This window comes from Typopeltis vanoorti, chromosome 1, assembly GCF_054136105.1.
Source record: "Typopeltis vanoorti isolate ZY-2024b chromosome 1, IOZ_Tvanoo_1.0, whole genome shotgun sequence".
NCBI lineage: Eukaryota > Metazoa > Arthropoda > Arachnida > Uropygi > Thelyphonidae > Typopeltis > Typopeltis vanoorti.
The window spans coordinates 113,135,004-113,149,195 of NC_143549.1; the positions used below are offsets into that span (position 1 = coordinate 113,135,004).

Genomic DNA, 14,192 nt, shown 5'->3' on the forward strand with positions numbered 1-14,192 from the left:
ATAGATTTAGATTTGCTTTTTTGTACAAAACATGTCATTTACTAATTTATCACTTTATTACTATTTATTATTACTGCTGTAACTTTTGTTTTGGCATAGTATGATCTTTACTGTCCTTGCACCAATAAACATTCATCAATCAATTAAGCAGTTGGATATCAAAATGTTCTCTGGTTCCAATTTGGAGAAGATACTCCTGATCCAAATTCTGAAATCATGATCAAAGGAAACATTAAACATTACATGTTTGAAACGTTAGGACATTTATCAAGATTTCTATGCAAGAATTTGAATAAACATAAAAAGGCAGAGGATTTGGCTTGCATAAGAATGTGGTAGAACTATCCAAAATGCAAAATGAGTGGAAGCAGTGTTGTATGAAATATGGCTAATTGCTTGGTTATGGGATCAGAAAGCATGGCTGCATTGAGACAGGAAGTTTCCTGATTTTATTCCTTTCAAAATCAGTTTGGTATGTTCATCTTGTATCAACTATGTCATTTTGTATAAAGAAAATATGGAGATTCCAGTGAAATCCAGTTGTAAAATATTTGGTTCCTCTGTTGTGCAGCCTCAGTATATATTTTGGAGAAAGTTTAAAGGACAAAAACATTCAAGTAGAATGGGATGCATTATCTGGGTAAAAAGAGGATTTTGTTGCTGCAGGCCAGCCAGACCACAAAAATTCAGCATACTCCATTATGATTGCCAGAAAATCGGTGCCATCAGCATTTTAGACTTCTGAAATTTAGTCCTAGAGGATACTGTCTTCATCCACCTTAGACAGTTGTTTTGGGGCCCTTAACATTGGGATAAAAGCAACCTAGTTAACCTCAATGCTTCCAAATAGTTTGTTGTATAATTATTGGTGTATAGTTAATGAATGCTAACATTGGACACAAATACAAATGAGTACCAGCTGAATGACTTGAATGAGAATGAAGAACATATGGTAGATATTAATTAGCATAGATGTGATTTAATGATCAAGGATAAGAATGCAATAGATATGAGAGCGATGAGGGATGGATGTGACTGTATAGGTGGATGCCTAGGGATGGGTGGGGGGGAGTAAGTTGTCTCTATTACTCTTACAAATGGAGAATATATTGTAAACAGTGAAGAGGGAAAAGAAATGCTTAAGAAAACAGTCAAGGAAAGTGAATGGAAAAAGTGAGGAGTCTACATAAGTTTTTTGATGCAAGTACAAAAATGGTTGTGGAAATTAGAGAAAGTAAGAGTAGAAGTGAGAGGAAGATAAGAGTGGGGCACACAAAGAAAGAACAGAACTCCTGTCGATAAATGCCGAGGTGTTCATGAATAGAGAATAGAGAATGGCCATGAATAGAGAGGATGGATTTTTGTGGCCTTAGCATCTTCACTTTTTTTCAGAGATTATAGATGCTAGTTTGTATGACTGTTTCCAGACACTATGAAGGGGGGGGAAGAATATTAATGATTAGTTTCCTTAAAGATTAAAAAAAAAAAAAATCTGCTTGAAAGTGAATATGTGCAATTATCAAACTTATAAAAACAAAAGACAGTTGTAATTATTGATCCTTCAGTGTGATGAGTAGTTACCTGTGCCACAGAATCCACCATTTAAGATGAAAAATCCTGTTCAAGTTTCATAAAAAAACTTACCAAATGAGAAGTTCACCAGTTGGAAGCGGATGTAGTTTCTTTGTCAATTCTCATTGGCTTGTTATATTGTTATGAAGTACTGCTTTGTTCCAATAGTTCTATCATATATAGAATATTGTGTCTGTCTATTGGTAACACGTAATGCTTGTGCATTTCCTAAGTTTTGATTTCCTGTTATTTTTAAACCATTGCATTGGGATTTGCTTAACACAGTTTAGTAAAAAAATTTTAAAAAAATACAAACAGGAGCTTCCTTATATTTTTGCATGATTCTTTTATATGCTTTTTGTTTTGTTTAGTAAATGTGTGTGCTAAATAACAATTTATAGAAAAGTCATTTTGATACTTATGAAATAGTATAGCTGGTGATATAATGAAAATCTCATTAACACATTTCACATAGGATCTGTTTCTTATTGTAGATCCTGAAAGGTATGCCCACAATCAAAGGTCGACCAGGCGAAAGCCTACCTCCTTTGAATTTTAATAAACTAAAAGAAGAACTTATTGAAAATCATGGACCAAGGATTCGAGAATATGATGTTATGAGTGCTGCCCTATATCCAAAGGTGTGTGATGACTTCTTATCATTCCGCAGTGAATATGGACCAGTTGATCTTCTTAATACACGTACCTTCCTTATTGGACCTAAAGTAGCAGAGGAATTTGAAGTAAGTGGGTATATTTTTGTCTTAATGTTATGTGTGTAAGTGAGATGAATCAAATCTTTCCAGACATTTTTACCTTTTAATTTATGTAGTATTTCTCTAACCACTGATCCACTTATCTTTCTTCAGTATCTAGAAAGTCAGATCAGTTTCTGTATTTAATATTGTTTCCTTCACCAGTATTCCCCAAACCCAGGATCATTTAAAAACCATGCACTGTCGTTTAATAAATTCAGAGCAATAAACAGATTTTCTGCAAAAGAAAAATGTAATGCAAATCCCCAATTCCAGATTTATTTTGTACTATATGCATAAATTTACATCTAATATTTCATTATCAGTGTATTTACATTGTCACTGTCCTCACTTGCATTTTTCTTGAATAGTTCATAATCCCTGGTACATATATTTTTTCAACTATTTGTGAGAAACATTTCCTCATTTTCTTCTGCACACTGGATAGCAACAGGTTAAAACTTAAATTGAACTTGCTACATGAGTAAATAACCCATCTGTTGGTAGAATAAAATAATCTAACAAATGCACAGTGTTAGAGCAGCATAAACTCAAACTACAATAATATACTACATATCATTTTTTTTTTTTTTTTTGTAGCAAACATTCATCACATCACTAGCATTAATGTTATACTTCACATAATTTTTTTCCCTCATCAAAATGAGTATATTTGCTGTATGCCAATGATGGGTAGCAGAACAAGTAAATGATGAACAATTGTAGTCTAAACTCTTCTTGTGTTACACCTTAATGATCTTTCATATACCACTACATATCATGTGTATGTAATATATTACTATCTTGGGTGTATTTTTTTTTTCACATAGGTGTTATATAATTTCTCCTCTCTCTTTCTCTCAAAATCAGAATCTGTGCAAAAGAAATAGTTACATCATCATAACAGCCCATTGGTGTCCGATGCTTCCTTCACCATCTTCTTCCACCTTTCTTTGTCCAGTGTACAGTGTCGCAGTTTCTATACACCCATTCCACACACCAGTCCTTTATATCATCTATCCATTCTCTGTACGGTCTACCTCTTCTATTTAAACCATCCAAAATACTAAACATAAATGTCTTCATCTTCCAGTCCTCACTCATTCTACAGATGTGTCCAAATAATTGCAGCTTCCGTTTTATAATCTTCTGCATTAGATTCTCTTTTGGTTGTATCTTCTGATAGAGCTCTTCATTTGTGATTTTCTGTACCCATCCTATTCTTAGAATCTTCCAGTAACAAGTTCTTTCAAATGATAAAATTCTTTTTCTTGATTCCTTATTTATTACCCGTGTTTCAGATCTATACAATACACCACTAAAGATGCATGTTTCCAGTACTTTTAGTTTTGTTTGCAGACTGATCACTTTACTTTTCCAGATGTCATCCATGACCTTCAAATTTGTTCTTCCCTTTGCAATCTTGATGTTTATTTCTTTTTTACAGTCCAAATCATACATCATTTTACTTCCCAAATATATAAATAGTTACATCTGATGTATTAAAATCAAATAGTTAACATTAAAATTGATCCTTTACTCATCTTTCCAGTAAACGAATAATATTCTTTCTCATATGTGGATAACGTATCTAAGTCCCATGCAATATTCCTGATTTGGAGCAGTTAAACATATTCACTGACTTGATTCTTTTTCATGTAGATATTCAGTTTCTGCTGTTTTTTTTTTTTTTTTACTGATATTCCAATGGTTACTTTTCATTACTGGTAGCAGTAATTTTTTCTCTCTAAATTCTAGTAACGCACATTCAGCAGCTTGGCTACAGGCTCTACTCTATTTGTAGAATATTTTCATATAAATAAAATAACCAGGAGTGCTTAAGGCTCAAAGCTGTATAACTGAGAGGAGACCTCCACATAGCCTTTAAAGGAATGCAGAGAACCGATCAGGGCTTCTGACCTAATGTCCAATCCTCACCTTCTCGTGGTGCACCCTGTTGGGTATCTACTGGATGCTGAACGAACAGGGATAGGTTGGCAATTTAGGATTTAGCTGACCAAATTGTATTCTTATTGGCTTAAACCAAAATACAAAATGATGGTAGTACAACATGACAAAATTTCATGCCGGTTAAACAAGGCCCCCGTTGTTTTCGCCAGAGAACCAGGGCGAACAGCGAAAAGTCATCTACTGGAACAAATCTGAAAACACACCCCCAACTCAACACCACCAGAATTAAAGATCAGTATTATCAACATAAGAAGCATGAATGGCAAAGAAATGGAGCTAGCTGAGGAATTAGATAAGTACAGGTCGACATACTAGGGGTTACAAAAACAAAAAAGACTAAAACTGGTGAGATCTTTCTCAGCAATAAATACAAAATGTTATATTCAGGCAGTGACAATCAAGGAAAAGAAGGAGTAGCCATAGTATTCAACACAAAATATGAGGCTAATCTTTTTGAATGGCAGGCAGTCTCAAGTTGAGTAATTTGGACAAATATGAGAATGGGGAACTAGACAATGAGACTTATTTGTGCTTATGGTGCCACAGAAGGTTCTACTAAGGTAGAAGTGGAGGAATTTTTTGATGCTTTAGAAAAAGCAACTGACACAATGAAAAAGGAAAAGTTGGTCCTTGTTGGGGATCTAAATAGCAAAGTAGGAAATGATTTTCAGACATACAAAAATATTTTGGGAAAATTTGGAGAAAAGAGCAAAGCTAATAATAATGGCAAATACCTGTTGGATTTCTGCTCAGGTCATGGACTAGTTATTACTAACACCATGTTCCAACATAAAAATGTGCAAAAATTAACATGGAGAGAAGAGGCAAGGAATAAGAAGAGTATCATTGACTATGTTATTGTTGATAGCGATGTTTTCTCCCTGGTGCAGGACACCAGAGTGTACAGAGGATTTGAAATTGGAAGTGATCACTATTTAGTCTTGAGCAGGATAAAACTGAATTTCATATTAAAAAGATTAACAAGTAAGAAAGTTTTAAAGCGAATAAAAGTTGAGCAGCTCTCAGATGTGAACTGCAGACTAAAATACACAAAGCTTATTGAAGAAAAAATGTAAGAGTTTGAGAACAGGAACCAAACCTTGGAGATTCAGTGGCAAGCCTTGAAGAAAACCCTGATTGATTCAGCCAGAGAGGCATGTGGTGAGGTTGTCTGTAAGGATAAAAAAAAAATCAGAACTCCATGGTGGACACAGGAAGTTAAAGAGGCAGTGAAGGAAAAGAAGAAAGCATATCAAAAGTTCCTGGCAAATAAGTCAGCTTGTGCTCTTAGACAATACAGAGACAAATGCAAGAATGCTAAACACTGTGTAAAACTAGCTAAACAAAAGTCATGGGAGGACTTTGGCAAGAATATAGAAAATAAATATCAAGAAGGTGGCAAAATATTCTGGCAGTTGTTGAAGAATCTTAGGAATGGAGGAAAGAGTGCTGTAAAAGGAGTTAGAGATGATAAAGGTGATATGAAAACAGTAGAATAAGATATCCTTGAAGTATGGAGTAATTACTTTGAAAAACTGCTAAATGAAACAAGCAGCGATGACAGCAGAGTGGTAAAAAAACACTGACCAGGCATGCAGTCAGGAATAAATATCCATACACGAAGTAGAAAAAGCAATCAAAAGCTTGAAATGTGGAAAGGCAGCAGGAGTAGATGATATTCGACCAGAAATGCTGAAATATGGTGGTATAAAAGTTTTACAGTGGATGAACTGCATAGTTCAAAAGGCCTGGACAGAAGGATGAATTCCCGATGATTGGAGTAGAGCTCTCATAGAATCCATGTATAAAAAGGGAAATAAAACCGAATGTGAAAATTACAGAGGTATTTCCCTACTGAGTGTTCCTGGCAAGATTTATGCAAGTATACTTGAGGAACGGTTGAGAAGAATTGTGGAAGAAAAGTTTGGTGAAGAACAAGCTGGATTCAGGCCAAATGCAGGCTGTCAGGATCAGATCTTCACTTTACGACAAATAGTTGAGAAAGCATGGGAATATAACAAAGATCCGTATTTAAGTTTTGTCGATCTGGAAAAGGCATATGACAAGGTGCCAAGAGAGAAGCTATTCAATACGCTGCAGTTATATGGTGTCAATGGGGCATTATATCAAGGAATACTTAGTCTTTATTTGAGTTGTAAGGCAGCAGTTAGAATTGAAGGAAGTACAGGAAGATGGTTTAATGTTAAATCTGGTGTGAGACAAGGATGTACATTATCCCCTCTGTTATTCATTATCTATATGGATCATATTATGAAGGAAAGTGGTGTTAAAGTGCTGACCCAGAGGAAGACCAAGATATAGGTGGATTAATATGGTACAAAGTACCTTAGACGATAGAAATATAAGATCTGATAATGTTGAAGTCTTGACAAGTAACAGACTGATTTGGAGGAAACTTGTAGATAGGAAGTTAGTAATGATGTAAATTTTTCATGTAGTACTATCATATCCTCTACACCCCCTTGAGGGTACATGTCAGGAATTTGATGATGATAAAATAACCAAAATTCATGTTGAACCTACACACCAGTCTGTGGGAGGAAATTCAGCTCGGATCAGTCAAGCGTCTTTGAGTGGAATGTGATGAATAAAGAGGAGACATCTTAAACCTTTATATCATTGCTCTGAAGGGTGAAAATCTTGTGTAATAAACTTAAAGTAGGCAAAGTTTTTTGTGTAAAGAGGTGTTGCATTTATTCTGATAAAGCTTTATCCTACAAATTAGCCAAACTCTAAGAGTTTGGCTAATTTGTAGGCAGATGAATCGATTTCATCCCCAACTGTGCGTATGGGACATTTTGTTGGTGGATTTTTGGCAGCCAGTACATGTTTATGGAGTCTGGAATTGTATGGTTTTAATTTATTTATTATTTCTACAAACCAGGAGGTGATGTTTAAGAAGCCAGCGAATAGTTTTAATCTGTGCATTAGTCCAGTTAACAGTAAATGGACCAATCTTTCAGCAAGATGGTTAGTTTGAGAGTAACCAGGGTAGTTTAAGACTACCGTAGCACTAATGTAACTTTTGTTTTTCTTGTCTTAGTTAATGCCTTAAATTGTCTGTTGGAGAGGTCATTTCTTGGAGGTTTTCTTCTTTTGAGATGTTAGTACATTGATCATGATATTAGAGGCAATGAATAATAATGTCAATATCATTAGAAAAATTGTTTTGCTAATAATATTAGGCTCACTGTAGAAAATACTTGAGGAATTCTATGACACACACACACACACACACACACACACACACACACATATATATATATATATATATATATATCAGTACATGAAGTACAATAAAAGTCGTCAGGAACCTGATGTGCTGAAAGGCAAGGATAATATTCAAACCACAAATGCTTCATTAGAACTTTTGCAGTGGCTTTGCACAGAAGTAATGTTGTATCCAATGAAGTTTAAACTGAGACACAACTGATAAAATTGGTAAGAAAAAAATTTTTTTTAATTTTTTTCATTTTTGTTTTACTACAAAAGAACCATTCTTTAATTGGGATAGTTCTTTGAATAATATAACTTGTTACAGATATGATTGTTCTTGTGAACACACAGAAATGTCAGTTGAAAATTATCTATTTCACACTTTTAACCTGTATTGAACTGCATGTACATGGTGTGCATGCAGTTCAATTAAGGTTTTAATTAGCATAATTTTATTGGAAAACGATTTGAACAAATAATTCCATGCCAGTAGGTGGTATGGAATTCTTAATTTATTAAGGGCTTGTTGCTGCCACAGTGTTCATTTTGTTTGATGGGTATGCTTCAAAACAGTTTGAAACTATAACAATTTATAACATTTCAGTTAGGAACAAATGTTAAGAGATCCTGAATGCCAAACATCATTAAATTCCACCCAGTGGTATGGAGTTATTTGCTCTGATCATTGACAATTAAAATTATTAGTAAAGTATTAAGAGAAACCTCCAAGGAGTGTGCAACTTGTCAAGGGAGGCCACATACTATATGCACCAACTATCATACTTATTCTTGAATTCATTCACACTGTTTGCACACACAAAATCCAATGGCAATTCATTCCAATCATGCACCACCCTATGACAGAAAATTCTAGCCCTCCCCCTCCCCCCCTTCTTAGCAGCATTCATTCGCAGCTTCCAATAATATCCACTTGTCCTTTCCCAACCTTCCATAAAATGAAAAAATCCAACTGAAATCCTGTATGACCCTTTCAGAAGTTTGTAAGTCTGTCATATCACCCCCCCCCCCTTTTCTCCCTGTTTGCTAGTGTCTACAAATTCTCAATCTATCCTCATAACCAGTATTCCACAATCCTGGTATCATTTTTAACACTCTCCTTTGCACACTCTCTCTCTCCCCACTGTATCAAAATTACAGCAGAAACCAGGAGAACAGACCTGTGCACAATAGTCCAAATGAGGTCTTATGAAGACCTTGTAAAGAGGCAAAATGAAATCCCTATTTTCACATGTGAAAATTCATTTCTGTATTGCAATTATCTTTTGAGTTGTATTCGCAATCTTTGCTACATGGCCCCTGAACTTCAGCTTGCTATCTACTAACATTCCAAGATCAATAGTCTGATCCCACCAACATTGCTATCTAATCATGCCAAAGTGCATGACTTTGCATTTACTGACATCCATTTTCCCGTGCCTTCCAGTGTATTCAAATCATCTTGCAAGTATTACTGCATATCAGCAGCATTCCTGATTACCCTACCTACCTATCTTTGCATCATCAGCAAATAGCTATATGTCCCCTGTCAAATCCTTCCCAATAGCATTAATGTACAGGTTGGATAACAGTGAGCCAAGAGCTGATCCTCGTGGTACACCACTGGTTACCTTCAATCTTGCAGACTCGCATCTGTATACCACATTTTGATATATCAGTCAGCCATCCTCTTATCCATGCAATTATTTTATAATCCAAACCCATATTCTCCAATTTATGCAACAGCTGTATTCTCTCAAAAGCCTTAGCAAAATCCAAAAGTAACATAGTGTATCCATTCCGCTTGACTAGTTCATTGGTAACATGATTATAGAATGTGAGCAAGTTGTTAAAACATGACCTTCCCTTAGTAAACCCATGCTGTTCATTGCAAAGTAGAGATTCACTGTCAACCTATTTCTGAATGCGAGCACTAACCAATTTTTCCAAAATTTTCACTACCACTCCTGAGATACTGATTGGTCTATAGTTGGATATATCCGTCTTTGCACCACCCTTGTGCAATGGGATTACCATACATTCTTTCCATGGTCCCTTGCAGCTGTAAATTGTCCTACTTTGGCCAAACAGGCAGGACAGCAAATATCAGAATCTCAGAAAACAAGGACTACATCCGATTTCACTAGTACAGCCACTCTGGGCTTGCAGACCATGCTTTGGATACTCACCACAGAATAAGGTGAAAGAAAGCCACAGTAATACACCGCAGCAAGTTCAAATATGAAAGACTATACATGGAATCAGCCTCAGCCCTTAATAAAATGACAAACCTTAACAAATTTGGATGCATGAGACTGCCCTAAATTTGGGAAACATATATCAGAAGAACTTCAGCCCACAGGCCAAGAACACCTAATATAGCCCGTCAGGGGGGCACCATCAGGACTTTAGGAAAACGGTAGCTTCCTCGCTTCATTTTTCATTTGCTGTTATGTAGTACTTGTGTGCATGCAAGTACTATATAACAGCAAATATATCTTAAGTTTCCATAAAGATGGCAATGTGACGTTGCCGAAATATCGGAAAGTATATATTAAAGTTGATTTAATTTATATTTTTAGTGTACACTGTCAATTCCTTAAGTATTTAGTTATCATGTTTAACCAGCGTATAATCCTTTCTACAAGAATTCTTTCCATTCCTGCAGAATTTTCCCTGTTCTTGAGACTCAAATTATATAGCCTGGTCAAAGGAATAGCTAGTTCAGCTGAACACTCTTTTAGCACCCATGCTGACACCCATCACTCCCTATTGCTGAATTCTTATTCAGTTTGGACAACAGATCTAATACCTCCTCTTCATACACCTGAGTTTCCTCATTCAGTCAAAATTATGCTAATTGAAACCTTAATTGAACTGCATATGCAATGTCTAACTTAAATCCAAAATTTAATTAGATTTCATCTACCAAACTTAAGTTATTGCTATCTAGAATTTTGACAAATTTTTATGTTGTTGTGCTGCTTCATGTGGTTCATTTGGGGAGTGAGGAAAAATGGCAAATGTTTGTCAGAATTGCAAATTTTATTCTGTAGAGACAGAAGCAAAATGATTTATGGGTGTTCATCTTTTTGTAAACCACATGCTAAAAATAATCATCAAGCTATCAAATTGTATTCAAAATATAATACCGAATTAATTAAGAATAATTTAAAAAACAATTATTATTTGTTTAAATTATCATCATCATCATCAAATTCCTGCCATGTACCCTCAAGGGGTGTACAGGATATGACAGTACTACATGAAAAAATTACATCATTACTAACTTCCTATCTACAATTTTCCTCCAAATCAGTCTGTTACTTGTCAAGACTCCAACATTATCAGATCTTATATTTCTATCGTCTAAGGCACTTTGTACCGTATCAATCCACCTATATCTTGGTCTTCCTCTGGGTCGTTTTCCTGCCAACCTGGCAGAGAACGCTTGTTTTGCTAATCTTTCCTCTCCCATTCTATTTAAGTGACCATACCATCTGAGATTAGCTCTGCTAACGCATTCCTGAATGCTGACAATGTCAAGTTCTTTCCTAATATACTCATTTTTAATATGATATTGCCATTGATGCCATCTGTTCACGCCTCTAATCTTTCTCAGGACTCTCATATCTGCGGTCTCTAGTCTTTGGTCAAGTGTTTTACTTCTGACCCAGCTCTCAGATCCATAAGTTAAAATTGGTTTGAACACAGTCTTGTATACAGCTAATTTAGTGTTCCGACTAATTTCTTTCTTATTCCATATGAATTTATTCAATTGACTTCCCACGATACCAGCTTTGCTGATTCTGTTGTCTATTTCTATATTTAGTTTACCATCTTCAGTAAAAATTGTGCCTAAGTAGCTGAAATGTTTTACTTGTTCCACAGGTTCTCCATTCACAACACAGTTGACATTTTCAATGATTCTGCCTATTTTCATTGTCTTTGTCTTTTTATTGCTGACCTTCATACCATATCTATTACAACAGCTATTCAATTTAGCCAGAGAATCTTGCAGACTTGTAGCGGATTTATTTAGAAGTATAACATCATCCGCATAAAGCAAAGAGCTGACATTAACATCTCCAATTTTGATATCAGGTTTAATACCACATTCCTTCATAATGTGATCCATATAGATAATGAATAACAGAGGGGATAATGTACATCCTTGTCTCACACCAGATTTAACATTAAACCATCTTCCTGTACTTCCTTCAATTCTAACTGCTGACTCACAACTCAAATAAAGACTAAGTATTGCTTGATATAATGCCCCATTGACACCATATAACTGCAGCGTATTGAATAGCTTCTCTCTTGGCACCTTGTCATATGCCTTTTCCAAATCGACAAAACTTAAATACAGATCTTTGTTATATTCCCATGCTTTCTCGACTATTTGTCGTAAAGTGAAGATCTGATCCTGACAGCCTCTATTTGGCCTGAATCCAGCTTGTTCTTCACCAAGCTTTTCTTCCACAACTCTTCTCAACCGTTTCTCAAGTATACTTGCATAGATCTTGCCAGGAACACTCAGTAGGGAAATACCTCTGTAATTTTCACATTCAGTTTTATTTCCCTTTTTATATATGGGTACTATGAGAGCTCTACTCCAATCATCGGGAATTCGTCCCTCTGTCCAGGCTTTCTGAACTATGCAGTGCAGCCACTGTAAGACTCTTATACCACCATACTTCAGCATTTCTGGTCGAATATCATCTACTCCTGCTGCCTTTCCACATTTCAAGCCTTTGATGGCTTTTTCTACTTCAAGTATGGATATGTATTCCTGACTGCATGCCTGGTCAGTGTTTTTTATCACTGTGCTGTCATCACTGCTTGTTTCATTTAGCAGTTTTTCAAAGTAATTACTCCATACTTCAAGGATATCTTTTTCTCCTGTTTTCATTTCACCTTTATCATCTCTAATTCCTTTTACAGCACTCTTTCCTCCATTCCTAAGCTTCTTCAACAACCTCCAGAATATTTTGCCACCTTCTTGATATTTATTTTCTATATTCTTGCCAAAGTCCTCCCATGACTTTTGTTTAGCTAGTTTTACACACTGTTTAGCTTTCTTACATTTGTCTCTGTATTCTGTAAGAGTAAAAGCTGACTTATTTGCCAGGAACTTTTGATATGCTTTCTTCTTTTCCTTCACTGCCTCTTTAACTTCCTGTGTCCACCAGGGAGTTCTGATTTTTTTATCTTTGCACACAACCTCACCACATGCCTCTCTGGCAGAATCAATCAATGTTTCCTTCAGAGTTTGCCACTGAATCTCCAAGGTTTGATTCCTGTTCTCAAACTCTTTCATTTTCTTTTCAATAATATTTCTGTATTTTAGTCTACAGTTTACATCTGAGAGCTGCTCAACTTTTATTCTCTTTAAAACTTTCTTACATGTTATTCTTTTCAACATGAAATTCAATTTTATCCTGCTCAAGACTAAATAGTGATCACTTCCAATTTCAAATCCTCTGTACACTCTGGTGTCCTGCACCAGGGAGAAAACATCACTATCAACAATAACATAGTCAATGAGACTTTTCTTATTCCTAGCCTCTTCTCTCCATGTGAATTTGTGCACATTTTTATGTTGGAACATGGTGTTAGTAATAACCAGTCCATGTCCTGAGCAGAAATCCAACAGGTATTTGCCATTATTATTAGCTTTGCTCTTTTCTCCAAATTTTCCCAAAATATTTTTGTATGTCTCACAATCATTTCCTACTCTACTATTTAGATCCCCAACAAGGACCAACTTTTCCTTTTTCATTGTGTCAGTTGCTTTTTCTAAAGCCTCAAAAAATTCCTCCACTTCTACCTTAGTAGAACCTTCTGTGGGACCATAGGCACAAATAAGTCTCATTGTCCAGTTCCCCATTCTCATATTTGCCCACATTACTCTACTTGAGACTGACTGCCATTCAAGAAGATTAGCCTCGTATTTTGTGTTGAATACTATGGCTACTCCTTCTTTTCCTTGATTGTTATTGCCTGAATATAACATTTTGTATTTATTGCTCAGAAAGATCTCACCAGTTTTGGTCTTTTTTGTTTCAGTCACCCCTATTATGTCGATCTGGTACTTATCTAATTCCTCAGCTAGCTCCATTTCTTTGCCATTCAGGCTTCTTACGTTGATAGTACCGATCTTTAACTCTGGTGATGTTGAGTTGGGGTTTGTTTTCAGATTTGTTCCAGTAGCTGACTTTTCGCTGTTCGCCCTGGTTCCCTGGCGAAAACAACGGGGGCCTTGTTTAACCGGGCGACGCCCCAGCCGGCATGAAATTTTGTCATGTTGTACCATCATTTTTTATTTTGGTTTAACCAATAAGAATACAATTTGGTCGGCTAAATCCCAAATTGCCAGCCCATCCTCGTTCGTTCAGTATCAAAGTAGATACCCAACAGGGTGCACCACGAGAAGGTGAGGATTGGACATTAGGTCAGAATCCCTGGTCGGTTCTTCGCATTCCTTTAAAGGCTATGTGGAGGTCTCCTCTCAGTTATACAGCTTTGACCCTTAAGCACCCCTTGTTTAAATTATACTAATATAATATATAAAACTATTATATAAAAAGTTTGCTGCAACCCTTGAGAACACGCTTCAAGAATTATTATTGCTAGGTGTTAATAGATTCACTATAT

General features: G+C 35.8%; 1 protein-coding gene across 2 annotated transcripts in view; it reads left to right on the forward strand.

Moving 5' to 3' along the window:
* Positions 1-14,192, forward strand: part of PCB (Pyruvate carboxylase) — a 553,291-nt gene that overhangs the window by 512,894 nt on the left and 26,205 nt on the right. For both annotated transcript variants that reach the window (XM_090392830.1, XM_090392839.1), the window contains one exon: positions 2,067-2,315. In XM_090392830.1, the coding sequence (XP_090248956.1) occupies positions 2,067-2,315 (249 nt within the window). The remainder of the gene's footprint in view (positions 1-2,066; positions 2,316-14,192) is intronic.